This window comes from Chlamydomonas reinhardtii, chromosome 11 (genome assembly GCF_000002595.2).
Source record: "Chlamydomonas reinhardtii strain CC-503 cw92 mt+ chromosome 11, whole genome shotgun sequence".
Lineage (NCBI taxonomy): Eukaryota > Viridiplantae > Chlorophyta > Chlorophyceae > Chlamydomonadales > Chlamydomonadaceae > Chlamydomonas > Chlamydomonas reinhardtii.
Genome location: NC_057014.1, coordinates 3,354,553 through 3,378,660, shown reverse-complemented (window position 1 = coordinate 3,378,660; position 24,108 = coordinate 3,354,553). Strand labels below are relative to the sequence as shown.

At 66.8% G+C, this 24,108-nt stretch overlaps 2 protein-coding genes across 2 annotated transcripts in view; one reads left to right on the top strand and one right to left on the bottom strand.

Moving 5' to 3' along the window:
- Positions 1 to 1,017: 1,017 nt before the first annotated feature.
- On the bottom strand, positions 1,018 to 15,410 carry CHLRE_11g480451v5 (uncharacterized protein). The gene is made up of 12 exons (XM_043067721.1): positions 14,708 to 15,410; positions 14,484 to 14,573; positions 14,061 to 14,248; positions 13,771 to 13,872; positions 13,252 to 13,345; positions 11,691 to 13,044; positions 7,776 to 11,300; positions 5,774 to 7,565; positions 3,437 to 5,610; positions 3,103 to 3,252; positions 2,759 to 2,858; positions 1,018 to 2,502 (listed from the first exon to the last, which is right to left on the bottom strand). The coding sequence occupies exons 1-12, from the start codon at positions 14,709 to 14,711 to the stop codon at positions 2,449 to 2,451; spliced, it is 9,627 nt and encodes a 3,208-aa protein (XP_042919726.1). The 5' UTR covers positions 14,712 to 15,410; the 3' UTR covers positions 1,018 to 2,448.
- A 2,635-nt stretch (positions 15,411 to 18,045) lies between these two features.
- CHLRE_11g480400v5 (uncharacterized protein) overlaps positions 18,046 to 24,108 on the top strand; it is a 12,076-nt gene continuing 6,013 nt past the window's right edge. The window contains exons 1-6 of the mRNA XM_043067720.1: positions 18,046 to 18,557; positions 18,786 to 18,919; positions 19,193 to 19,294; positions 19,642 to 19,741; positions 19,996 to 23,246; positions 23,733 to 24,057. Of these exons, the coding sequence (XP_042919725.1) occupies positions 18,482 to 18,557; positions 18,786 to 18,919; positions 19,193 to 19,294; positions 19,642 to 19,741; positions 19,996 to 23,246; positions 23,733 to 24,057 (3,988 nt within the window). The 5' untranslated portion in view covers positions 18,046 to 18,481. The remainder of the gene's footprint in view (positions 18,558 to 18,785; positions 18,920 to 19,192; positions 19,295 to 19,641; positions 19,742 to 19,995; positions 23,247 to 23,732; positions 24,058 to 24,108) is intronic.

The window sequence follows — 24,108 nt, the reverse complement described above, 5'->3', positions numbered from 1 at the left end:
TTTGCGTTGGTGCTGCCGCCAAAAGACCTAAAAGAGATGAGGGGTGTTACGTGGCGGTGAGGCTTTGGCGGGCTTCGGCTTGGCTTCGACTCATGCGCGTAACGCTATGAAGGTCGGCAGTCAACCAGGGGGTGGGTGTTTCTCTCTGGGCCGGAGACGGTCCCTCGCGGCGTGGGTACGGTGTGCCCCCGCTTGTCGGACTGTCCCTTCAATTGTAATTCGCATCCATGAGGCATGGGGGGTGGGTGGGCGGGAAGTGACCCCCCGATCGGGCATTCTTACAGGGCACACGGTTTCCATGGGAGAGCCGTTTGGGGCCAGAGCCAAGTCCCATTCCGAGTGCGAGTGTCAGCCTGGTCGTGCGTGCCGCAGCTTGGGTAGACACGCATGCGTGCTGGTCGGGTAGCGGCTGCGTGTTGCAGCGTGTGCCGTGCCCTGCGGGCTGGTCGCCTGTTTCTTTTACCTGTTTCTGTGAGGGATTTTTTGGTTATACGTTTATTTACCCTTACAGGGGGGGGCCTCCCGCTTTCCTTGGGCTGTCCATGGGTTTGCGCTTTTGTTGCGGTGGTGGTGCGACTGCTGGTATAGTTCGTACAGGCCTCCGTGGTGCGTTGCCTGTCACGTGGCCGTCTCCCCTGCCTCCACCTCCACTCATATTTCCCTTTAACCTTCCTCTCAGAAGAAATGACGGGATCTGACGGCCATCAGCTGTACACGTTCTGCTTGCTCGCGTTGGATGCCGGTGTGGATGGTGCTGCTGTACCTTCCCCTTCCTGGGAGTCAGCCCCTTCCTCTTGTAACCACTCTCTCAGAATTCAGAACGCCTGGCCTCAACCCGCAAACGAGTGAGGCCTCCACCAAGGACACACGCAACACATCACAGGAAGTGATGTGGACCTGCTGTACAACTATCCTGGAAACGGGACTTCTCACTGCCCGCTGCTGTTTTGCCCGAAACCTTTGTGCAACGCGTTTCTGTGTCCCAACCTCAGCCCCTGCATATCTGCTGGAAGGCGCGTTTCGTTGGTGTTACAATGAATACCGTAGTGATAAGCACCGACTCTTCGTTTCCCCGGTACCCAAACCCACACTACCCACACTCGGGTGTCCCCTAGTGACACAGTGCATGCACATATGTCGCACTGTATTACTAAACATGCTCACTATACCGCAATGTCTTCTGTGACACGAAGACAATTGTACACCTGGCAGCACAAGGCACAGTGTGCACGTGCCCTAGCGGCTCGCACACGCTACCGACACATCAGCAGTTAAAGGCGGGCTTAATCATGCATGCAATCCCCTTCAAACGTACCGGCAGGGTTGCCGGTCTAACAGCAAGAGCAAATACGGTAGATAGTGTAAAGCCTTACCCCCATCCTGGCTGTAGCACTCGTAACTGAATCAATCAAGGCAAGTACGCATCACCGTCAGACACTTCTGTATCGACCGCCGCGCGCCGCTGCTGTGACCTGGCCTGCTTGCCTGGTAGTAAGCTAGCGCTCCTACAGATTCGACACTAGCTAGTCTACCTGACCCAACAGGTCTCTTCATACATGCATGTCGGTCTGGCGCGTCAGTGCATCAAGTCCGCGGCATTCGCCAATTGCAATGCCAGCATTGTCATGCGTCAACTCAAACCGCAATCAAGGTACAGCATGTTGCGCCGTATGTTCTCTCACTCGCGCGGGGGCGGGTCCGTGTCTGTCCCCAACACCCTTCAACGACAATAATGGCAACCTCAACTGCGTCTACCTAGATCTGCACCCCGTCTACCTAGATCTTCTACTTGGTTGGATTAGTGGCTTGGCAACGATTGCGAAAGCATGCATGCAGGAGCATCCCACCCGAGACAACTCTTGGTGCAAAAGGTAGTAATAACTGCCAAGCGCCCATGCGCACGAACAAGATGCCGTACTGTGACGAAAGTTTACCGGACTCAGACAACTGATGCTGCGACAGGCACCACCATTCAATACAGCTATTAATGCTTTCTTCGTAATCACAAGCAGCATGGCACGCGTACGTCCTGTGACGAAGGGACGCGCTGCTGCCCTACACAAAAGGGTGCCATGACGCAACATAGCATCGCACTACACAGGTGGAGCTGGACTGCGCACGACCACACCCTATGTACACGTATGTACTCGAATGGCTTCATTCGCTAGTCACTTATGTATTCAAACGGCCCACGCCACCGGCGCTTCGGGACTGCCTGGAATCAGGGGCACGTGCGTGGCTGTGCAACCGCCGCCGGGAACGTCTGTGGCCCAGCCAATCCGCATCGGTCTTGCAATTTCTGTGCATGCATTGCATAGCAATTTATGTATGTCGGATTCATATAGAGGGGCCGTATCGTTTGGACACTGTCATATGGCTCCCCCAGCACGTGATTGCTGAGCGTGTGGAAGCGGCGGAGGGCCGCGCGCACGGGTCGGTGCTGGTCCCTTACGTGACCCAGGCACTGGGGCAGCACTTATTGCTTGACGAGTAGATGTTGACCTGCATGGGCGATGCGGCGGCAAAGGCCAGCGGACTCAGAGCCAGAGTGCGTGGGGCACAAGTGCGCATCGCTGACCAGGCACAGGACGCACGCGCCGTGGGCACTGTGCATGCCGCACTGCTCGGGTTTGTTGCCAGTAGCCCCCATAACCCCCCTAGCCACATGTGCACGGGCCTTGAACGCATCCGCACCCATATGCTGCCGATGACACGCCCGCCCCACACATTCCGTACGTCAAAACGCGTCTAGCCATACCTGGCAGAAGCCGCCGCGACAGAAGATGGCGGGATCGGCACACAGGTTGTTGGGCCGCACCAGCCAACACAGCTCCCCGCCGTCAGGGACAGGCAGGTCCCTGCAAGTTGGATTGCACAAGTTGCAAAGGCGAACGCGAAGTACGGAGGCAGCTATCTATTTATACCATCCAGCTGTGAGGCTTGATTGAGGCAGCGCCTGAATGCCACGCTGCTGGCTTGCGAGAGCGAGGAGTTCCATGCTTGTCCGAGGGCATCAGGTGCTAAGTAAGCAGCGAAGGCACCCACGGAGCTCGCCCCTTTCCCCCGGTGCTTGCTCCGTATCTCAGCACCAGCCTCACGCACGTGAGCAGGCTCTCAAACTTGACAGTGAGCAGGCCGCTGGGGTAGCTGCCCCAGCTCCAGTCCTCCAGGCGGCGGTTGACGGCGATGCGGCGCAGCTCGTTGCGGCAGGCGGGGTTGATGGGCACCTCGATCTTGGCAAAGTCCATGTCGCTGGTCATGGGAAGAGGGAGGCAGATGGCAAGGTCAGCAGCTGTGGCCCGTGTATGCGAGGATCACTCAAATCATCCAATAGCCCCTGCCGCGACTGCACGCTCCCCAAGCCCTGAAATAACCCAACCATCCATTCCTTGCCTCAACTCCCCGTCCATCCATCTATCCACCCGCGCGGACGCACCAGCAGTACGCGGCCTGGCGGCAGGCCTGCCGGCCCGACACACGTGTGCACATGGCCACCGCAGGAGCTCCGAACTGGTCCAGGGAATGCCGTACGTACAGCGGCCCCACACTGTACGGCACGTCGTTTGTGCTCGCCACACATTCGTGCGTCTGAACCAGGTCGGGCCTAGAAGGTGGCGGCGGCGGCGGGCTCGGCGAGGGTGGCGGCGGCGGCGGCATGCTCGGTTGCCGTAGGCCAGGCGTGGCCTGCCGCGGAGGCCGGCCCGGCGAGGGCGGCGATGGGCTGGGTGGCAGAAGCGGGGGCGGAGGGGAGGGCAGCGATGGGGGCGGCGGCGGCGCCGGTCCGCCCTCGCACTGCTGCTTGAAACCACCCGACATGCAGCTAGGCGCCAGCTCGCCGCTAGGACCTGTGACCACACTGCGAATCAGGTAGCCCTCAAGCTCGGGTGAACAGGCGTCGCCGCCTGTGACCGCATGCACCCACGCCTGCATGCCATCTGGGCCGTTAAGCCAGTCGTACAATAGATAACCGTCGTAGGCGGTTGCAAAGGAGCCGTACAGGACGAGCTGCTGCGGCGCGCAGGCGAACTGGGTGAAGGGCACGGTGATGTCGGAGCCAACCAGCGGCGCCTGGACTGCGAAGCCGGAAAGGATGCGGTCCGCGAGCTCGGCACAGGAGGCGGCGTCGAAGGAGAAGGCGCCGGCAGGCAGGGCGGCGGCGGTGCCGGCGTCGAAGTCGTTCGCGAGCTGCGAGAGGTGGCGGCGGCGGCGATGGTGATGGTGGCCGACGCGCGTGCCCGAGGAGAAGATCGTGGAGGTGGAGAATGAGGAGGAGAAGGCTCCTGCCAGGGTGGCGGGGCTGTTCGGGGGCAGCGCGAAGATATGGATGAAGACCTCGCAGGCGGGTTTGGGGAGGGGAGGGAGGGGTGGCGCGCGGGAGCCACCCTGCCCGCGTGGCGGCGGTGGCAGGCCCGGTGGCGGCGGAGGCGGAGGCGGGCTGGGAGGCGCGTCCGGCAGCTCGTCGGGCGGTGGTGGAGGCGGTGGCGGTGGCGGCGTGGGCGGCGGGGGCGAGGGTGGGCTGCGGAACGCGCACTGCTGCGACCAGCCTGCGTCAAGGCAGGAGGGCGCGCCGGCGGGGTTGGTGGCGACGCTGGTGATGCTGTAGCCGCCTACAGCCATGCTGCAGTCCTCGGCGGGGCCGCCTGCCAGGCTCATGATCCAGATCTGCATGGCCGCGAGAACCCCGGGTTGCATTCTGGCGCCCTGCTCCGCGGAAAGCAACGCGCCGCACACTCGCAGGTATGGGTAAACCGGCGGCGACTCTGTGGCACTGAAGTCGCCAGAGCAGATGTCGAGCGTGAAGGGTGTGATCAACAGCGCTCCAACGTCAGCCGCGATGTTTGCAAGGTTTATGATCATCATGTCTGACACCGAAGTGCACGTGTCGCGATCAAATGTGAACAACGGTCCAGGCAGGATGTCGGGCGGGCGGATTGTGAGCGTGATGCACACCTCGCAGGGCGGAGGCGGTCTGGGGGGCGGGCTGGGCGGGGTTGGGGAGGGCGGCTCGGGTGAGGGCGGCACAGGCGGGCTGGGGCTGGGCGGTTCGGGGGAGGGTGGAGAGGGTGAGGGTGGGGCCGGGCTGGGTGGTGCTGGGCTCGGGGGAAGTGGGGAAGGAGGCGCGGGGCTCGGGGGCTCGGGGCTGGGTGGGGCTGGCGAGGGAGGCAGCGGTGAAGGTGGGACCGGGCTTGGTGGGATTGGGCTGGGAGGAGCAGGCGACGGCGGCCGTGGTGACGGTGGCACGGGGCTGGGGGGCGCGGGGCTGGGTGGTGCCGGGCTCGGTGGCTTGGGTGAGGGCGGCGCAGGGCTCGGTGGCATGGGGCTGGGCGGCCGAGGTGATGGTGGCACGGGGCTGGGTGGCGCAGGCGACGGGGGTGCCGGCGAGGGAGGTGTAGGTGCGGGCGGTGTGGGACTGGGGGGCTTGGGTGAAGGCGGCTTCGGGCTCGGAGGCGCCGGGCTAGGCGGAGCCGGCGACGGCGGCTCGGGGCTAGGCGGCTGCGGGGATGGTGGCGCCGGGCTGGGCGGCGCCGGGCTAGGCGGGATGGGGCTCGGAGGCAGGGGCGAGGGCGGTGCAGGTGGATGTGGCGAGGGCGGGCGCGGAATCGCACACGCCTGCGGCATACGGACGGCGCATGAGGAGGAGGTTGCGGGCATACATGCGGACATGAGCACGCCACGGCGCGTTTGTATAGGTGCTTCCCGTACTCTGCCCACACATTCCCCCATCCCTGAACCATCTCCCCATGTGACTTTCCTAACACACACGCGCACGCACCTGTCGGTACTCGGCATGCAGGCAGCTGGCGGCGCCGCTGGGGTCAGCGGCCGTGCTGGTGATGGTGTAGCCAGGGTGCGTGAGCATGCACGCCTCCGGGTCGCCGCCCACAAGATCCTGGATCCACAGCTGCATGAAATCCTGGAGCGCGGATTCAATCATGGCACCATCCGACGCGGACAGGAACGCGCCGCACACACGCAGGTAGGGGTACACGATCGGGCTCTCGCTGACGTTGTAGGCGGGCGAGCAGGTGGTGAGGACGAAGGGCGCCACAATGAGCGACCCGGCGTCACTTGCGATGAATTCCATGCTCGCAATGAACGTGGTCGCGCTATCAGCGCAGCTGTCGTTGTCAAAGGTGAAGACGCTGGTCCCGTCGGAGAGGACGGGCGGGATGATGGTGAGCGTGACGCACACCTCGCAGGGAGGCGGGGGCGACGGCGGGGGCTGAGGTGGTGCAGGTGAGGGCGGTGCTGGGCTGGGCGGGACCGGGCTGGGTGGTGCCGGGCTGGGAGGCTTCGGCGAGGGCGGTGCGGGCGAAGGAGGGGCAGGGCTCGGCGGCAACGGACTAGGCGGTCGAGGAGAGGGCGGTGCGGGGCTGGGCGGAATGGGAGATGGTGGTTGCGGGCTAGGAGGAGCAGGCGAAGGGGGATGGGGGCTGGGTGGTGCGGGGCTGGGTGGCGCGGGGCTGGGCGGAACTGGGCTTGGTGGCGCCGGGCTGGGAGGTGCCGGGCTGGGTGGTGCAGGTGAAGGCGGCGCGGGGCTGGGCGGTGCCGGGCTGGGAGGTTTGGGCGAGGGGGGCTTGGGCGAGGGGGGCGCTGGGCTTGGCGGGCGTGGGGAGGGCGGCCGAGGGGAGGGGGGCTTGCGGATGTTGCACGCCTGCAGCTGCCGTGCCTGGATGCAGCTGGTAGCACCGCCGGGGTCGGTCGCCTCGTTGCTGATGCTGTAGCCCGGGTGCGAGGCGGCGCAATCTTGAGCGTCGCCACCGAACAGGTCTTCGATCCAGAATGACATCGCCAGCTTTAGCGTGGCTTCCAGCCTGGCCCCGTCATATGCTGACAGAAAAGCTCCGCACACAAGCAGGTACGGGTAGGTGCTGGTGCTGAGGTTGTAAGCGGGCTCGCAGGCTGTTAGAGAAAAGGGCGTCACAATGACGGAGCCCGCATCGGCCGCAATCGCCTGCATATTTGCGATTACCGTGTCGGCGGTGTCGCTGCAGGTATCATTCGTGAAAGTGAAGACGCTGCTGGGGTCGGCAAAGATGGGTGGAGTGATTGTGACCATAATGCACACGTCACAGGGAGGAGGGGGCGAAGGCGGCGGGTGCGGAGGAGCGGGGCTGGGCGGCAAAGGCGAAGGTGGTGCGGGGCTGGGCGGTGCCGGCGACGGGGGCTTGGGGCTGGGTGGAGTGGGGCTGGGTGGTCCGGGGCTTGGCGGCAGAGGTGAAGGTGGCGCGGGGCTGGGAGGCAGCGGAGACGGGGGCTTGGGGCTGGGCGGCGCCGGGCTGGGTGGTGCGGGGCTTGGTGGCAGAGGTGAAGGTGGCGCGGGGCTGGGAGGCGCGGGGCTGGGCGGCAGCGGAGACGGGGGCTTGGGGCTGAGTGGAGCGGGGCTGGGTGGTGCGGGGCTGGGTGGTGCCGGGCTGGGCGGCGCCGGGCTTGGCGGCAGAGGCGAAGGTGGTGCGGGGCTGGGCGGCAGCGGAGACGGGGGCTTGGGGCTGGGTGGAGCGGGGCTGGGTGGTGCCGGGCTGGGTGGTGCGGGGCTTGGCGGCAGAGGTGAAGGTGGCATGGGGCTGGGCGGTGCAGGTGAGGGCGGTGCGGGGCTGGGTGGTGCCGGGCTCGGAGGGATCGGAGAAGGTGGGATGGGTCTGGGAGGAATGGGACTGGGCGGCTCTGGGCTGGGCGGCACAGGGCTTGGAGGCACAGGGCTTGGTGGCAATGGTGATGGGGGTTGTGGGCTCGGAGGGAGCGGGCTAGGAGGAGCAGGTGGTGGTGGAAATGGCGAGGGCGGGAGAGGGCTGGGCGGCTCTGGGCTTGGAGGTTCGGGACTGGGCGGCTCCGGGCTGGGCGGCTCAGGTGACGGAGGCTTAGGGCTGGGAGGCGCAGGCGAAGGTGGCGTGGGGCTGGGAGGCTCGGGAGAAGGGGGCTCCGGGCTCGGCGGCGCAGGGTTGGGCGGCACAGGCGACGGAGGCTTAGGGCTGGGAGGCGCAGGCGAAGGTGGCGTGGGGCTGGGAGGCTCGGGAGAAGGGGGCTCCGGGCTCGGCGGCGCAGGGCTGGGCGGCACAGGCGACGGAGGCTTCGGGCTGGGAGGCACAGGCGAAGGTGGCTTGGGGCTGGGAGGCTCGGGAGAAGGGGGCTCCGGGCTCGGCGGCGCAGGGCTGGGCGGCACAGGCGACGGAGGCTTAGGGCTGGGAGGCGCAGGCGAAGGTGGCGTGGGGCTGGGAGGCTCGGGAGAAGGGGGCTCCGGGCTCGGCGGCGCAGGGCTGGGCGGCACAGGCGACGGAGGCTTAGGGCTGGGAGGCGCAGGCGAAGGTGGCGTGGGGCTGGGAGGCTCGGGAGAAGGGGGCTCCAGGCTCGGCGGCGCAGGGCTGGGCGGCACAGGCGACGGAGGCTTGGGACTGGGAGGCGCAGGCGAAGGTGGCGTGGGGCTGGGAGGCTCGGGAGAAGGGGGCTCCGGGCTCGGCGGCGCAGGGCTGGGCGGCACAGGCGACGGAGGCTTGGGACTGGGAGGCGCAGGCGAAGGTGGCGTGGGGCTGGGAGGCTCGGGAGAAGGGGGCTCCGGGCTCGGCGGCGCAGGGCTGGGCGGCACAGGCGACGGAGGCTTAGGGCTGGGAGGCGCAGGCGAAGGTGGCGTGGGGCTGGGAGGCTCGGGAGAAGGGGGCTCCGGGCTCGGCGGCGCAGGGCTGGGCGGCACAGGCGACGGAGGCTTAGGGCTGGGAGGCGCAGGCGAAGGTGGCGTGGGGCTGGGAGGCTCGGGAGAAGGGGGCTCCGGGCTCGGCGGCGCAGGGCTGGGCGGCACAGGCGACGGAGGCTTAGGGCTGGGAGGCGCAGGCGAAGGTGGCGTGGGGCTGGGAGGCTCGGGAGAAGGGGGCTCCGGGCTCGGCGGCGCAGGGCTGGGCGGCACAGGCGACGGAGGCTTGGGACTGGGAGGCGCAGGCGAAGGTGGCGTGGGGCTGGGAGGCTCGGGAGAAGGGGGCTCCGGGCTCGACGGCGCAGGGCTGGGCGGCACAGGCGACGGAGGCTTGGGACTGGGAGGCGCAGGCGAAGGTGGCGTGGGGCTGGGAGGCTCGGGAGAAGGGGGCTCCGGGCTCGGCGGCGCAGGGCTGGGCGGCACAGGCGACGGAGGCTTAGGGCTGGGAGGCGCAGGCGAAGGTGGCGTGGGGCTGGGAGGCTCGGGAGAAGGGGGCTCCGGGCTCGGCGGCGCAGGGCTGGGCGGCGCAGGCGAAGGTGGCGTGGGGCTGGGAGGCGCAGGCGAAGGTGGCGTGGGGCTGGGAGGCTCGGGAGAAGGGGGCTCCGGGCTCGGCGGCGCAGGGCTGGGCGGCGCAGGCGAAGGTGGCGTGGGGCTGGGAGGCTCGGGAGAAGGGGGCTCCGGGCTCGGCGGCGCAGGGCTGGGCGGCACAGGCGACGGAGGCTTAGGGCTGGGAGGCGCAGGCGAAGGTGGCGTGGGGCTGGGAGGCTCGGGAGAAGGGGGCTCCGGGCTCGGCGGCGCAGGGCTGGGCGGCACAGGCGACGGAGGCTTGGGACTGGGAGGCGCAGGCGAAGGTGGTGTGGGGCTGGGAGGCTCGGGAGAAGGGGGCTCCGGGCTCGGCGGCGCAGGGCTGGGCGGCACAGGCGACGGAGGCTTAGGGCTGGGAGGCGCAGGCGAAGGTGGCGTGGGGCTGGGAGGCTCGGGAGAAGGGGGCTCCGGGCTCGGCGGCGCAGGGCTGGGCGGCACAGGCGACGGAGGCTTCGGGCTGGGAGGCGCAGGCGAAGGTGGCGAGGGGCTGGGAGGCTCGGGAGAAGGGGGCTCCGGGCTCGGCGGCGCAGGGCTGGGTGGCACAGGCGACGGAGGCTTGGGGCTGGGAGGCGCAGGGCTCGGCGGTAGCGGTGAGGGGGGAAGGGGGCTCGGCGGCTGTGGTGAGGGGGGGAGCGGAGATGGCGGCTCCGGGCTTGGTGGCACAGGCGACGGCGGCGTTGGGCTAGGCGGCGCAGGGCTGGGCGGTACAGGTGAAGCTGGCTCCGGGCTGGGTGGCACAGGCGACGGAGGAAGCGGACTCGGCGGCGCGGGGCTGGGCGGTACTGGGCTGGGCGGCAGGGGCGAGGGTGGCAGGGGGCTAGGCGGCAGAGGAGGAGGAGGTAGTGGGCTCGGTGGCTCCGGAGAGGGTGGCTCTGGGCTGGGTGGCAGGGGGCTAGGCGGCAGTGGTGACGGCGGCACCGGACTTGGCGGCGCTGGGGTCGGCGGGGCTGGTGACGGGGGCTCAGGGCTGGGCGGCAGTGGTGAGGGAGGGAGAGGCGACGGCGGTAGGGGTGACGGAGGCAAAGGACTGGGAGGCTCCGGGCTTGGCGGCAGCGGCGCAGGAGGAAGTGGACTGGGCGGCAGCGGAGACGGCGGAAGCGGACTAGGCGGCTCCGGTGACGGGGGCTCCGGCGATGGAGGCCTGTAAAAGCAGTCAATCTGGAAGCTGCCGACTAGACAGCTCTCTTCATCGCTGTCCGGAGGCTGCACCACGCTCTCGACCGAGTAACCTGAGAGCTTGTCAGGGCACTCGCCAGTGATGCTGGTCAGCCACCCCAGCATGCCCAGCGGCCCGTTCAGCCACTCCTGCAGCATCTCGCCATCGCGGGCCGAGCCGAAGGTGCCCATCAGCTTGAGGTAGGTGGGCGTGCAGTGGTCCAGGCGAAATGGCACCTGGATGTTTGCACCAAGCAGCGTGGCCTGCTGTTTGAAGCCGTCATCGATCAGCTTGGCGAGACGCCCGCACTCCGAGTCGTCGAACACGAATGGCTCACTGGAGAGGCGACGGCCAAGCGCCCCGCCCGCGGTCCCAGGCGGGTGCAGGTAGATGTAGACGCACACGACGCAAGCCCTGGGAGGTGGCGGCGGCGAAGGCGGCAGCGGCGGCAGCGGGCTGGGTGGCGCCGGTGACGGCGGCAGAGGACTAGGTGGCTCTGGGCTGGGCGGCAGTGGTGACGGCGGCAGTGGTGACGGTGGAAGCGGGCTGGGAGGAAGGGGCGAAGGTGGCGCAGGGCTCGGTGGCGCCGGTGACGGGGGCAAAGGCGATGGTGGCTCTGGGCTGGGCGGCAGTGGTGACGGCGGCAGAAGAGAAGGCGGAAGCGGGCTGGGCGGCAGGGGAGAAGGTGGCGCAGGGCTCGGTGGCGCCGGTGACGGTGGCTCCGGCGAGGGTGGCTCTGGGCTGGGCGGCTCTGGGCTGGGCGGCAGGGGAGAAGGTGGAAGCGGGCTGGGCGGCAGGGGCGAAGGTGGCGCAGGGCTCGGTGGCGCCGGTGACGGGGGCAAAGGCGAGGGTGGCTCTGGGCTGGGCGGCTCCGGGCTGGGCGGCAGGGGAGAAGGCGGAAGCGGGCTGGGCGGCAGGGGAGAAGGTGGCGCAGGGCTCGGTGGCGCCGGTGACGGGGGCAAAGGCGAGGGTGGCTCTGGGCTGGGCGGCAGTGGTGACGGCGGCAGGGGAGAAGGCGGAAGCGGGCTGGGCGGCAGGGGCGAAGGTGGCGCAGGGCTCAGTGGCGCCGGTGACGGGGGCAAAGGCGAGGGTGGCTCTGGGCTGGGTGGCTCCGGGCTGGGCGGCAGGGGAGAAGGTGGAAGCGGACTCGGCGGCGCCGGTGACGGGGGCAAAGGCGAGGGTGGCAGGGGGCTAGGCGGCAGGGGAGAAGGAGGTAGTGGGCTCGGTGGCTTCGGCAAGGGTGGCTCTGGGCTGGGTGGCAGAGGCGAGGGCGGCAGTGGTGACGGCGGCAGCGGTGACGGAGGCTGAGGTGAAGGAGGAGCAGGGCTGGGCGGTGAAGGCGAAGGAGGAGCAGGGCTGGGCGGTGAAGGCGAGGGCGGCAGCGGACCCGGCGGCACCGGGCTGGGCGGTGGTGAGGGATAGGGGCAGTAGCGGCTGTACTGCCCGGTCAGGCAGCTGGTCTCCCCACCCGGCCCTAGCGCCTGGCTGGTTACATTGAATCCCTGGAACAGAGGCGAGCACTCGTCGTCGTCACCGCTGCCGCCGCCACCCCCACCGCCGCCAGGGCCGCCCGGGCCGCCGCCACTGCTGCTGCTGTTGCCGCCGTTCGCGATGAGCCGCGCCCACTGCCGGAACGCGCCGCCCTGTGCCAAGGCCGCGGTCAGTCGTGACCCGACCTGGGATGACAGGAAGGCTCCGCACACGCGCACGTAGGGGTATCCGGCTGCGGGCGGCAAGGCGGAGGCGTTGTAGGTCCCCGAGCAGGCGCCCAGCACGAAAGGGCGCGTGATGAGGGCGCCTGTCGCCATGGCAGTTCGATTAAGGGTGTCCTGAATTGCGGCTGCCAGGATGGCGCACGCCTCAGGAGGCAAAAGGTTGGGCAACGATGGTGATGGGGCGGGCAGGAAGGGACTGGGAGGCGGGACCATCGACGCAGCGGGGCCCGGGGGTGTGCTGGCGGCTGTTGGGCTACCAGCACCGTAAGCCGGTGGCGGGCTGGGGCTGAAACCTGGGCCTCCACCTCCACTGCCCCCACCGCCGGTGACTTCCGTGCCGTTGATGGCGCCCGGCGGTAGGCGGGCTGCCGGCGGGGACACGGACAGCAGGGGTGAAGGCGGCAGTGATGCGCCGTAGCCCGTGGGCGGAATGATGGTGAGGAAGAAGCAAACCTCGCAGGGCGGTGGCGGGCTGGGAGGCGGCGGGCGGGGGGGGACCGGACTGGGCGGCATCGGGCTGGGCGGCACAGGAGACGGGGGCTCCGGGCTGGGCGGAGGTGGGAAGGGCGGCTCCGGGCTGGGTGGTTCTGGGCTGGGTGGCACCGGGCTCGGCGGCTCCGGGCTTGGCGGCTCCGGGCTTGGCGGCGCCGGGCTGGGAGGAGGCGAGGGGGGCGGCGGGGGCGGGCTAGGAGGCGCCGGGGGAAGCGGTTTATCCATGGCGCAGATGGGGCAGAAGGTGGCGGAGGGCACGTCTGCGAAGGAGTAGCGGCAGCCGTCGAACGTAGTGCTGCTGCAGAAGTCCTGAAGTGTTGAGCAGGGAGCGCGGGTTGTTATGCAGATCTCGGAGCCGGAGAGCGTGGCGTTGTTGCGCCGCAGGCTGTAGATCTTGACCTCCGTGTACTTGCCTGCACACGAGGAAGGCCAGGGTTGCGGTGCGGAGGCGCCCGAGCTCAGCAGGCCAAGCTTTGTAGGCGGGGGCCCTTTGCGTGCATATGCCCCCGCCAGTTGACTGGGCCATGTGCGGGGCCCAGCACGCTTCCCTGATGCCCCCGCCTGTTCCGGGGCCTGTGACCCGCCCCTCCCGCGCAAACGTCCGTACAGCCCTGCCGTACCGTGCCAGTACGGCAGCATGGATGCATGGGGCCGGCCATTGATGGTCACACCCAGTAGGTTGGAGCGGTTGGCGCATGCCGCCGTGGTCTCGAACTGTTGGATGAAGAGCGGGGGAGTTGAAAGGCCGTGGAAGGCGGGGGCGCGGAAAGGAATGCTGTCAGGTTTGAGGAGCCTAGTGTCAGTACGGTAATGTGGGTCAGTAGTGTGAGCGTCTGTGATGTGGGTCAGCGATGTGGGACGGCGCTGAACACAAGCTGCAATGCTGCCCCAGGAACACGCACCCAATGGGATTGCGAGGGCTGCCTGGCCAGTAGTCGCCCAGAACGTCATTCTGCCTTATTCCCAAGAATCCCAACACACAACCCATCCCATCCCGTCCCAGCCCGCTCCCCCCGCAAAGGTCTTACGCCGCGTCGGAACCCAGGTACCGGAAGCCCACATCCACCAGATACGTGCGGTTCCCGCCGGAACTTATCAACACCATCCACGCTTGATCCTTTTCTCCGCCGCTCGCTCACCGTCAGCTTGTCAACCGCCGCCAACATGCCGCGGCAGCAGTCGGTGTTGGTGTCGCAGCCCACGTACGCCACACGGAAGCACAGGCGCGCTGTGTCACCCGTCTGTAGGGGGCCGGCGTTGAAGACAGGGCGGTTGCGGCCAAGGCTGGGCGTCAAGGGTTGATCATGGGGTTTACGAGGGACGTGCGGTTGTGGGGATGCGATGGCGGGAAGGCAGCCACGTGTATGTCCCCAGCAGGCGGCTACGCGGCCCAATGCATGGGCGACGCCGAAGCGATGTGGGCACCCACCTGATTACGCGAGACCATGAGCACCTTGTAGGGCGAGCAGGCGCAGTCATAGCTGAGGCACTCGCAGAACGGAAAGCGGCTCGTCAACCCAAGAAGGCCGCGGCCTCCGTTGTTGGTGCTCGTTATAGCGCCATCCAGGTCGCCGAGGCTGCTGGCATCCTCTGTCGCTAATGAAGACGGAGCATGGCCTGTCAATTGACGCGTGCAGAGTTGGGGATGAAATAAGGCGGCGGGGCGTTCGTAAAGGGCAGCAGGGGACGAAGAGGCGAGCGAGCAGGAAGAGGCGAGCAGGAAGTAGCAGCGTAAGCGGCTTCGCAGTTATGTTGCGGACACTGTATTGGTGGCCATGCGGCCGCTCATGGAGGAGTGCAATTCTTCTGCTCTCCAGTCCGGGGTGTACTCGACACGTACGCGCGTGCTCACCTCCCGCTGCGAGGTGCAGCAACACGACCACCAACGCCCACGGCACCAGGCCGGCCCAGGATGCCCTCCTCGGCACCCGTATATTTTCATCTGCAGTTACACAATTACCAGGCGCTAGCTTGCTTCCCAAGCCGAACGAAACCTACAATGGAACCGTCCTCGGAACCATCAGCTGTCCCCAACAGACGCTGCATCAGCTTCATGCGAGTGGTTTATGCACTTACGCATCTGCTGTTTGCAGCAGCGTGTTTGTAGCCACCCAATCAGCCACGGTCAAAGATTTGGTCGACAATGCGCCCCGTGTGCGACAGTCCTGTCGTGGGCTTAGCAGGCTGTTGCTGCGCTCCAGATCTATTTGTTGCCTTCCCGGTGACTGAGCTGATCAGGTTGCCGGTACAAAGCTTGAGGAACGTAAGACGAAGGCCAGGGCGCGATGTTGGGTCTGCACCCGTTCTCACTGCCTCAACTACAGCACAATAATACTAGAAGTTCAGCTATCAGATGCGATCTCTCACACAAGCCAGTATTACAGTCGAGGTGTTCGCAGTGGCGCTCGAGCGGAAGAGAAAGGAGCAGCGGGTCAGCGAGGTAGGCTAGACGGCGTCCGTTAAGGCCGTTGAATGGATTGGAAGCACAGTGCTCAATGCTACTACCTATGCAGTGCAGGGGTTTGTTTTATTGGCCACTGCTCGCTGCGAAAAGACGGCCCGAGCTCGTCACTGCATGCGGCCAAGCGGTTGGAGCATCCTGAAATGTGATTTTACATGGGCAAATAGAGCTCAATGTAATACTCTTGATGGTGGTCTATTGCAACACTCCTGGAATCGAGGAGCTTCGGGCCCTTTTTTGCCACAGCCACCTCCAGCGCCGAAAATGTGCTTTGCAGCTTTTTGGCGCGATGGCCTGGTCATGTGTTATTCAGGTTGTAAACTTCGTTGCGAGGTAAGGCTGCAATTGTGAGGTTTTGTAGGGCCGTCGGTTTCGTTCGTCATGTTCCCGGGTGTCAGGGGGGCAGGGGGGGGAGTTCCCGCGCTGTTTCCTTTGCCGATGGTGACTGTCCAGATATCTCGCTTTCTGCAAGGGGACGACATGAGCACGCCGGAACGGGGCACGACCCGAAGTAGAAGCCGTGCCATCCAGGGGACTGAGCCACACTAGCCAAGCCTTGGCCACGCAGCCAACCCGTGCAGCCAACCCTTGTGCCAACCAACTGAAGCAAGGCCGCCACCTACCAGGGCCTCAGGAGTGCCATCAATCCATCATTGATCCAGGTACCTCACGGTGAAGACCTATGGCAACCCAAACCCTCCTTGGCCCCCAAGGCGCCTCCCGTGGCCGCCTCCTCACCCACCTCCCCACAGGCCAAGGAGCCTGCCTGTCCCAAGCCTGCGCAAAGGCCCCTCTCGATGTGTTGCGTGTATGCGACATATGTACGCGCTTTGCCCCCTGTCGCGTCGTTGATCCCGTGCCGCACCAGCGCTTGCATCTTCCAGGGTTAGGCCGCCGCCGCTGGCGAGAAGGGCCCTAACCACGTCCTCACCCACGGCATCCATCCAGGGGCCCAAAATGCTCAGTAATACGGTACAATGGATGGAAGAGAGACTACAGGTAATGCAGTGATTATAATCCCGTGAGGTAAACGGCGTGCTAGGTATGCGAACGGTGCTGCGTGCCCAGCCTGGGATGTGGTAGGAAGGCAACGGGGGCTTCTTGTGTGGCTTCCCCGAGGAGGGTAAGGAGGCGCGGCTTAGACAAGGGGTGTCAGCTTTGTACAGCTGGAAAATGGGCTGAGCCCCCGTACGCTTGGGAGCTATTAGGCGTGTAACGCCCCGTCAGAGCCTCCATGCCGCTACGACGCGCAGGCGCATCGGCTAGGGACACTCGGGTTGGGGCCGTGCGGGATTTCCCGCGCCACGCATGCGTGCCTTGTCACGCTCCCAAACACCCCAAGCATTTCTTTCGCCTCCTGCCATACTCAACACCTCCCCGGCGCCCCACGCTCAAAGGGCTGGGCGCGGGGCGGGGGCGACCTCGGGGCTTCTCGGCATTCTGGCGCGTCGGCAGGCATGGCTCAGCAAGTCGCTCAGAACTTTCGATATACTTCCCCGCTTTGCTTGCCGCCAACATATTTTGCCTTAGAGACTGCATATCAGCGGGCACCGGATGCTTTCCTCGCGACCTCGCGAAAGTCAATTGTCCATGGACCGCGAAGGCACTTCTCGCTCCGCCCGAATTTTCCCTGCCACCTATTTACATGCAATAGGCATTATCAAATACTAATACGTAGCAGTCGCGGTTTGCGCCAGTATGCTATGTTTTGCCGACGCACGCACGCACGCACGGACAGGGGTGTTCCTGGGGGGCTTCGCCCCCCCCCTGGAACGCTTCGCTGGGGGGGCTCAGCCCAAAAAGGGTGCCCCAGAGCAGGAGTCCAAGGAGTTCCCCCCTCCTCAAGGAGGGGGTATGGAGGGGTTTACCATAGAGAAGTACGGTACCTAGCTCATCAGCAAGGCGTTGAACAGGACGTGTTGCATGGTAATACCAGCACTACTGTCGCACCTTGCATACCACATACGGCACGTACACTGTCCCGCGCCTTCCCATTCCTTGTGCTCTCTCTCTCACACACACTTAGGGGCACTCTATTTATCTGTTACCACAGGCGAGACCTTACCTGGTCGAAACAAGTACGGTCTCAGCGCCGCCGTACATGTATGGGCCCGGCGTAGCCGTCAGGGCATGCAGCATCCAGAGGGCAGGCAGGAGCCCGGGGGGAGAAGGGCCGCAGCTGCCTTCCCTGCCACAAACGCCCAGAAGCAATACCACAACCTACGGCCTTGCTTGAGGGTCAGGGGGAGCTCCGCCCCCAATCCCCAGCACGTTACACGCCCTGGAGGGGGTGGCCCCCTCCCATTGCATGCCTTGGGCGCCCTTATCATGCCACGAGTGCATTCTGAGAGAAAGGAGGCTTGGGGAGCCTTGGTTTGAGGCCGCGCTGCTGCGATGTGCGGTTTTCACAGGAGGGAGGAGAAACTGTGTGGATCTCGGGTGGGATGGGTGAATGTGGGTGGGGGGGCTGGGGCTGGCGCATGTTTCATGCGGCGGAACGAAGCCTGCACTGACGGGAGGCACATGCGGAGGCTGCACGCCAGCCCATGTAAGGAATGGATATGTGGGACCTCATCCTAGCGGGCGGGGCGGGCGGGGCGGGCGGGGCGGGCGGGGCGGGCAGGGCGGGGGGGGCGGGCAGGGCGGGCAGGGCGGGCGGGGCATGCCATCTCACTGGGGGGGCAAGATAGAGCTGGCACCGCGTGTCGGGCGGATGGGGCGGGTCAGGGAGGCGAATCGCTGACAGCAATCCTAAGCGGACTGTTGACCTGACAGATCGAAGCATCGGCAGTATGCAAACTGCGGTGGGTTGTGCATGACTGTATAAACCATTGCCATGTACGGGTGCGCGCGTTTTGCGAGTTCATGATGGGTCACACTCCCGGGTTGCCGCTAACCGCTGGGATGGCCGAACACTTGCCAAGCGTCGGTCATTACGGGCGGGAGCCACACTGTGAAGAATTATCTCAAAGGCTCACGAGCAGTGACTATCATCTGGACTGCTGTTTTTGCGTAGGATGCGACGAAACGACGTCGTTACGCGTCCCTTTTATGGCTGTTGCCCAAGCCCTACTCGAAAGCTGTGAGGGCAGCTGCTTTTGATCCTGATTAGATAAGCGTTTAAGGAATCACGTTCTGGTGCTCCGCTGCACGTCCTCTCGCAAGGTCAAAGCGTCAGGCGGGGACAGACCGGCGCGAGGCGGGCCTGTCCTCGACTTAGCAGGAACGCTGTGTTTCAAGCAGTTCAAACTGGGTTGCTTCAGGTGCGGGATCTTGGTAACGGAAGTACTATCAGCCATCGATAATGTGTTCCTCAAAATGTATACGACGGAAGGGCCCTTGCGTTAGACGCACCCTACAAAGCTGCTCGCATGCATTTAGGTCGCTTTATGGCGTGGCGCTGGAGAGCCTGGACCTTCACGCTGCTCGTTCTTTTCGCGACATGGCCCACTGCACGTGGTCAAGGTGAGGCCTTCAGCACCGGGCTCCAGGCTTGTTGCGTTCAATGATGGCAACGCGGTACGCCTAAACGGCTCTTTCCGGCTGTGACAAATGGCGGGCGTGTGGTGGCGTGTTGGCGCTGTCGACACACCGCGAAACACACACGGCTTCCGCGCAAGCTCCCGCAAGGGCGTCCTGCGAGGGCACCGTGACCAGCCTTGACCCCCCTGACACTGGTGCCGCGCACTGTAGGTGCATCAACCCCGAGTGACGAGTACGATGCCGCCCTCCCGGCGCGTTCCACCTCAAGTTTCCCCTGGTGCCAGTGCGTGGCCTACGACTGCGGCTGCTCGCCCTACCAGCTGCAGGTCCTCCCGCCCACCCGGGTGAGCCACGGACCGATTCATGAATCGGCAAGGCCGCGGTTTAGCAAACCGCGCGCGTGTCGGCAACCGTGATCCATCCTGAGCGCTGGGGCTGCGGCACGGAATGGGCAGGGCCAGGGCAGGGCCAGGGCAGGGTCATGGCGCCGTGGCATGATGCACGCACAGGCACTGGTGCTTGCGTCGTGTGTAGTGAAAGGGCACATACTGTGTCAAAGCCGCGATAGCCTTGTCGCGCAGCCGATGACATGCTCGTCCCGACCCCCCCCCCTACAGGATGGTATCAACGTGCGCAGTTGCTTCCGTGTGACCTACGTGGGCTGTGACACGACACGCAAATGCTGCAGGGGCATGTTGGCGGCGGTGGACAAGCTGGCGGTGAGAGCAGCGGGTTCGTGCAGCTTGTTGGGGTGCGCATGGGCGTGTTTATGAGTGTGATTGGGTGGGATGTGTTGACGTCATAGCGTGGGGCCATGTAAGTTGGGTTGGGTCGAGGGTGGGTGAGGAGAATTGCATCACGCCCATCGATTGTGGGAGCTTCGTAATCACGTGACCGGGACGGCGAGAGGAAGTATTGGATTGCAGGAAAAGCGCGGCGCCTCGCGCCTCTCCGGGCGGGCTGCAAGTAAGCCACATGGTACGGTATGCTGTGTCGCACCGCACCTGATGCCTGGGGCTGCCCCCTTGCACCTGCACACCTGCACCTGCGCACCTGCGGCTCACAGCTGGAGACGTCGGCGGCCTGTTCCGAGCGGGGCCGGGTGCTCGGCGTGACCCTCAACGGCCGCGTGCACGAGTCGTGGAACCCCTACGTGCACGGCACAGGTGGGCTTTGGGGGCATGGGGCGGGGCGGGTGGGGGTGGCGGCGCACACGCTGATGATGCGGACTCAATTGACACGTGGGCGCTTGATGACCCCAATTGAAACCGCGTGCTGTATTACGCTGTCCAACTGTAAAACGACGAGTCAGTTGCTTGGCGGTACAGCCCGGCTGCAACCCGGCAGTACCGTATATCGCATCACGACCGCGCAACCCACCATCCCTGCCCGCTGCACGATACCCGAACTGCGCATGCAGGCGCTGAGCTGAAGATCTACAACCTGCAGCGGAGCAACGCCACCTTTGCGGGCGTGCTGGTGTGCGTCACCACCGCCCCGCCCTGCGGCTGGCTGAACGACCTGTGTGTGCATGGGTCCGGGGGGCCCGGCGGCGCCGGGGCCGACGGTACCAGTGGCGGTGGTGGCGGCATGCAAAACAGCTGCCGCTACTCTTTGTCAGACACGCCCGAAGCGACGTACTGCCCTGTATGCGCCGTACGGCTGCCGCCCGCGCCGCCACCGCCCTCACCACCCGGGCCCAACGCGCCGGGCCGCCGCCGCGCGCGGCCCCCGCCGCCCGAGCCGACGCCGCCGCCTTCGCCGACGCCGTCACCCGCACCAACGCCATGCGAGGTCTGCCTTACGCTCACGCTCTTGCCGCCACCCGGCGCCGCCGCCGCCACGCAAGGCGGCGGCCTGCCCTTCGCCCTCACCGACCCGCTCTGCACCGACCTCGAGTCCCCCATGCTCTCGGGCCTCGCCGACGCGGCGCGCGCCGCCGGCGCCACCATCTCCATCCCCTTCGCTCGTACCGCTTGCTCGACGTCGTACGTGCCAACCGCCACGCCCATGGTCCTGCCGTACCTGCGGCTCTGCGGCGCGTTCCGTACGGCGTCCGACGGACTGCGGCTGCAGTCCTGGCTGGCTGGCCCCACCACGGGCCTCAGCGCGTGGCTGCTACAGCTCACGGGTGGCGAGGCCTGCCCCGCCAGCCCTGGCCTCTCGGGATACGTCATCACCTCCCTCGCCAGCTCGCCCGCAGGTGGAGACACCTGCCTGTCGGCGGCGGCGGTGCAGACGTGCGTGGCGGCGCAGGCACCGCCGCCGCCGCCGCCACCCAAAGCACGGATGCCGCCGCCCCGAGCGTCGGCGGCGGCACGGGCGCCGCCACTTCCACCGCTGCCGGACGTGCCGCAGGTTGGCGGGCCGCAGTGTGAGCTGTACCTACACATCCAGGTGCTGCCGGCGGCGGCCTCAGCCGCCTCAGCTTCCTCGTCACTAGCGGCGGGGGCGTTCGGCCGGCGGCGGATGCAGCAGGCGTGGGGGCCAGGCGTGGAGGGGGAAGAGGTCGTGGGAAAGGGTGGCAGCGCGGCCGCAGGCGAGGCGGCAGCGATGGCAGTGACACCACAAGCGGTTGCGTTGCGTCTGCCAGGCGGCAGTGGCAGCCTCAGCGGTAGCGGCAGCGGTAGCCGCGCTGCCAGCAATGGCTGGCGGCGGCAGCAGAAGGACATTACAACGGGGGAGCAGGCCTTCTCCTTCGACGTCGCCTCCTGCGCCGAGCTCGCGGACCGCATCATTTCCGGCTTCGCGGTCCAGGCGCCGCTGGTTGGCTCCGAAATCACCGTGCCCTTCACCCAGTTCGCCTGCGCACCACAGCAACTGACGTTGTACGGCGCTTTTGCAACCGCCTACGACGGTCATCTATTGTACGACTGGCTTAACGGCCCAGATGGCATGCAGGCGTGGGTGCATGCGGTCACAGGCGGCGACGCCTGCTCTCAGCGCCTGTCAGGATACACCATCCGCAGCCTCGTGACAGGGCCGGGTGGCGAGCTGGCGGCGTCCTGCATGTCGGGATTTGCGCAGCAGCAGTGCCCTTCCACGCCGCCTCCGTTTCTTCCACCGTTGCCTCCTGAATCCCCGTCGTCGCCCTCACCTCCTCTGCCTCCACCTGACTCGCCGCCGCCGCCGTCGCCGTGGCCGCCACCTGACACGCCGCCTCCGTCCCCGCCACCGCCACCGCCACCTGACGCTCCTCCTCCGCCGCCACCTAACTCGCCGCCGCAGTCGACGCCTCCGCCGCCTCCTGACTCACCACCGCCATCACCACCGCCGCCTCCGCCAACGCCGCCGGTGGCTCCAGAGCCGCCCAGCCCTCAGCCACCAGGGCTGCCGTCACCCTCGCCGCCGCAGATACCGGGGCCTCAGGTGCCCTCCCCGCCGCTTCCGTCACCTCTCCCGCCCAGCCCGCCACCCAGCCCAGCACCGCCCAGCCCCCAGCCACCGCTGCCGCCACCCTCGCCGTCGCCGCCGCCCTGTGTGGTCTGCATCACAACCACCATCCAGCCGCCAGTGTCGGCGTCGGCGTCAACTGTGTACAACCTCACAGATGCCCAGTGCTTGGACCTGTCATCCACGATCATTGACAACATGCAAATGCTGGCCTTCGACACCGGAGCAGTCATCGTGACGCCGTTTACCCAGGACGCCTGCTCACCCTCCTACAATGCGACGTCTGTGCCAGCCAAGTATCCGTTTGCGCGCGTATGCGGGGCTTTCCTTTCCGCAGAGGACGGTGCATTGGTAGCAGACCCCCTAAAGGAGCTGATGAAGGAGTGGGTGGAGTCACTCACGGGTGGCGCTGCCTGCTCTTCTGCGTCTCTGAGTGGCCACCTGATTAGCAGTAAGGCGACTGACCCCAGCGGTGCCGCCAGCTGCCTAGACGCGTCCTTTCGTCAGGCCTGCAGCATCCGCCGCCCTCCTTCGCCTCGGCCGCCGCAGCCCCGTCCCCCCAGCCCTGCTCCCCCCAGCCCTGCTCCTCCCAGCCCGGGGCCTCCGAGCCCGCAGCCGCCTAGCCCAGAGCCACCGTCGCCGGAGCCGCCATCTCCCGAACCACCCACTCCAGTGCCGCCCAGTCCCGCACCGCCTAGTCCAGCGCCTCCCAGCCCCGCGCCACCCAGCCCTGCGCCCCCCTTGCCTCCCCCGCCCAGCCCTGTGCCACCGAGCCCGGCGCCTCCCTCTCCCGTTCCACCCAGCCCAATGCCACCTAGCCCCGCGCCTCCCAGCCCCACACCGCCTAGCCCAACGCCCCCCAGTCCTGTGCCGCCCAGCCCGCAGCCACCCAGCCCCGCACCGCCCAGCCCGGCACCCCCCAGCCCTACCCCGCCCAGCCCGGCGCCTCCCACGCCTGCACCGCCCTCCCCCATCCCTCCCTCGCCGCCTCCGCCCGCCCCGCCGCCCCCCTGCATCACGTGCGTCAGCGTGTTTGTCCTGCCCGACTCCCTCATCTCCGGCGTGCCGTTCCGGCCCAACGCATCCCTCTGCAGCAGCATGGCTGCCATGGTGTCTGCCGGCTTCACAGCCGCCGCCGCCGACGCCGGGGCCGTGGTCGTGCAGCCCTTCGCGGTGACGTCGTGCGTGCGCGGCGGCGGTCCGCTGGCGGGCGTGCTGACCCCGCTGATGAAGATCTGTGGCGGGCTGCTGTCAGCAGATGATGGCGCAAAGCTGCAGGTAGGTGCGCGTCGCCTCTCTCAGCCGGTGTCAGGGGTTGCGGCGACGGGGATACGGTACGCCTGCAGAACAGCGTCCCTATGACCTTGGTACGGCACTGCCATACGTGACCGTACATAGTGCTGTCGGCTTGAGAGACCCCATCACGCGCTATTATGCACACACACACACACACACACGCACACACACACACACACACACGCACACACACACACACACACACACACACACACACACACACACACACACACACACACACACACACACACACACACACACACACATGCACACACGTGTGCCACAGGACTGGCTGGAGGGTCCCACGGGTCTCCCCGCATGGGTCGCCGCCATCGCCGGCGGATCCGGATCTGGCGGCGGCGGAGCTGGTGGCAGCTGCGCCGCCGCCCTGGCCGGCTATCTCATCTATACGGAGGTGGCGGATCCCGCTGGCCAGCAGACGTGCCTGGTTGGGCAATACGGCTCCAGCTGCGCATTCCAGCCGCCACCGCCCAGCCCAGCCCCCCCGTCTCCGCCACCACCTTCGCCACCGCCGCCTTTGCCACCGCCGCCTTCCCCACCGCCGCCGCATCCGCCACCACCCAGCCCGCCACCACCGAGCCCGCCACCCCCGAGCCCGTCGCCACCGTCTCCACCGCCACCCAGCCCTCCACCGCCCTCGCCGTCGCCGCCCTCGCCGCCGCCGCCGGCCCCTCCGCCTCCTTCACCGCCGCCACCCTCGCCGCCGCCGCCCCATCCCCCGCCGCCCCCACCGCCGCCACCGTCGCCGCAGCCACTGGCTCCGCCTCCACCAGTCATCCCGCTGCCGCCGCTGCCACCTCCACCGTCACTTCCACCACCGCCG

What these genes read in the sequence shown, in the direction of transcription:
- CHLRE_11g480451v5 (XM_043067721.1), bottom strand. An exon ending in CATGCTGCCGTACTGGCACG is followed by an intron (nt 13,045 to 13,251) that starts GTACGGCAGGGC and finishes CCTCGTGTGCAG; the next exon opens with GCAAGTACACGGAGGTCAAG. An exon ending in CCCAGCCCTCTCCCGCCCTC is followed by an intron (nt 7,566 to 7,775) that starts GCCATTTCCACC and finishes TGCACCGCCCAG; the next exon opens with CCCCATGCCACCTTCACCTC.